The 740-nt window shown below is 39.7% G+C and overlaps 1 protein-coding gene across 1 annotated transcript; it reads right to left on the reverse strand.

Annotated features, from left to right (window-relative positions):
• Window positions 1-4: 4 nt before the first annotated feature.
• LOC128250684 (location of vulva defective 1-like) lies at window positions 5-715 on the reverse strand (the record flags this gene model as incomplete). The annotated part of the gene is made up of 1 exon (XM_052976302.1): window positions 5-715. A coding segment is annotated over one exon (711 nt), but the record flags the coding sequence as incomplete, so codon positions are not given.
• Between the last annotated feature and the right edge of the window lie 25 nt (window positions 716-740).

Here is a 740-nt window from a genome sequence, read left to right on the forward strand (position 1 = left end):
ATGGCTGTTCAGTGGTTGTTGATGTCTGTTCAGTGGTTGTCGATGGCTGTTCAGTGGTTGTTGATGTTTGTTCAGTGGTTGTTGATTGTTGTTCAGTGTTTGTTGATTGTTGTTCAGTGATTGTTGATGTCTGTTCAGTGGTTGTTGATGGTTGTTCAGAGGTTGTTGATGTCTGTTCACTGGTTGTTGATGTTTGTTCAGTGGTTGTTGATTGTTGTTCACTGGTTGTTGATTGTTGTTCAGTTGTTGTTGATGTCTGTTCAGTGGTTGTCGATGGTTGTTCAGTGGCTGTTGATTGCTGTTCAGTGGTTGTTGATGATTGTTCAGTGGTTGATGTCTCTTCACTGGTTGTTGATGTTTGTTCAGTGTTTGTTGATTGTTGTTCAGTGTTTGTTGATTGTTGTTCAGTGTTTGTTGATTGTTGTTCAGTGGTTGTTGATGTCTGTGCAGTGATTGTTGATGGTTGTTCAGTGGTTGTTGATGTCTGTTCACTGGTTGTTGATGTTTGTTCAGTGGTTGTTGATTGTTGTTCAGTGGTTGTTGATGTCTGTTCAGTGGTTGTTGATGTTTGTTCAGTGGTTGTTGATTGTTGTTCAGTGTTTGTTGATTGTTGTTCAGTGGTTGTTGATGTCTGTTCAGTGTTTGTTGATTGTTGTTCAGTGTTTGTTGATTGTTGTTCAGTGGTTGTTGATGTCTGTTCACTGGTTGTTGATGTTTGTTCAGTGGTTGTTGATGGTTGT

This window comes from Octopus bimaculoides, chromosome 24, assembly GCF_001194135.2.
Source record: "Octopus bimaculoides isolate UCB-OBI-ISO-001 chromosome 24, ASM119413v2, whole genome shotgun sequence".
Classification (NCBI taxonomy): Eukaryota; Metazoa; Mollusca; class Cephalopoda; order Octopoda; family Octopodidae; genus Octopus; species Octopus bimaculoides.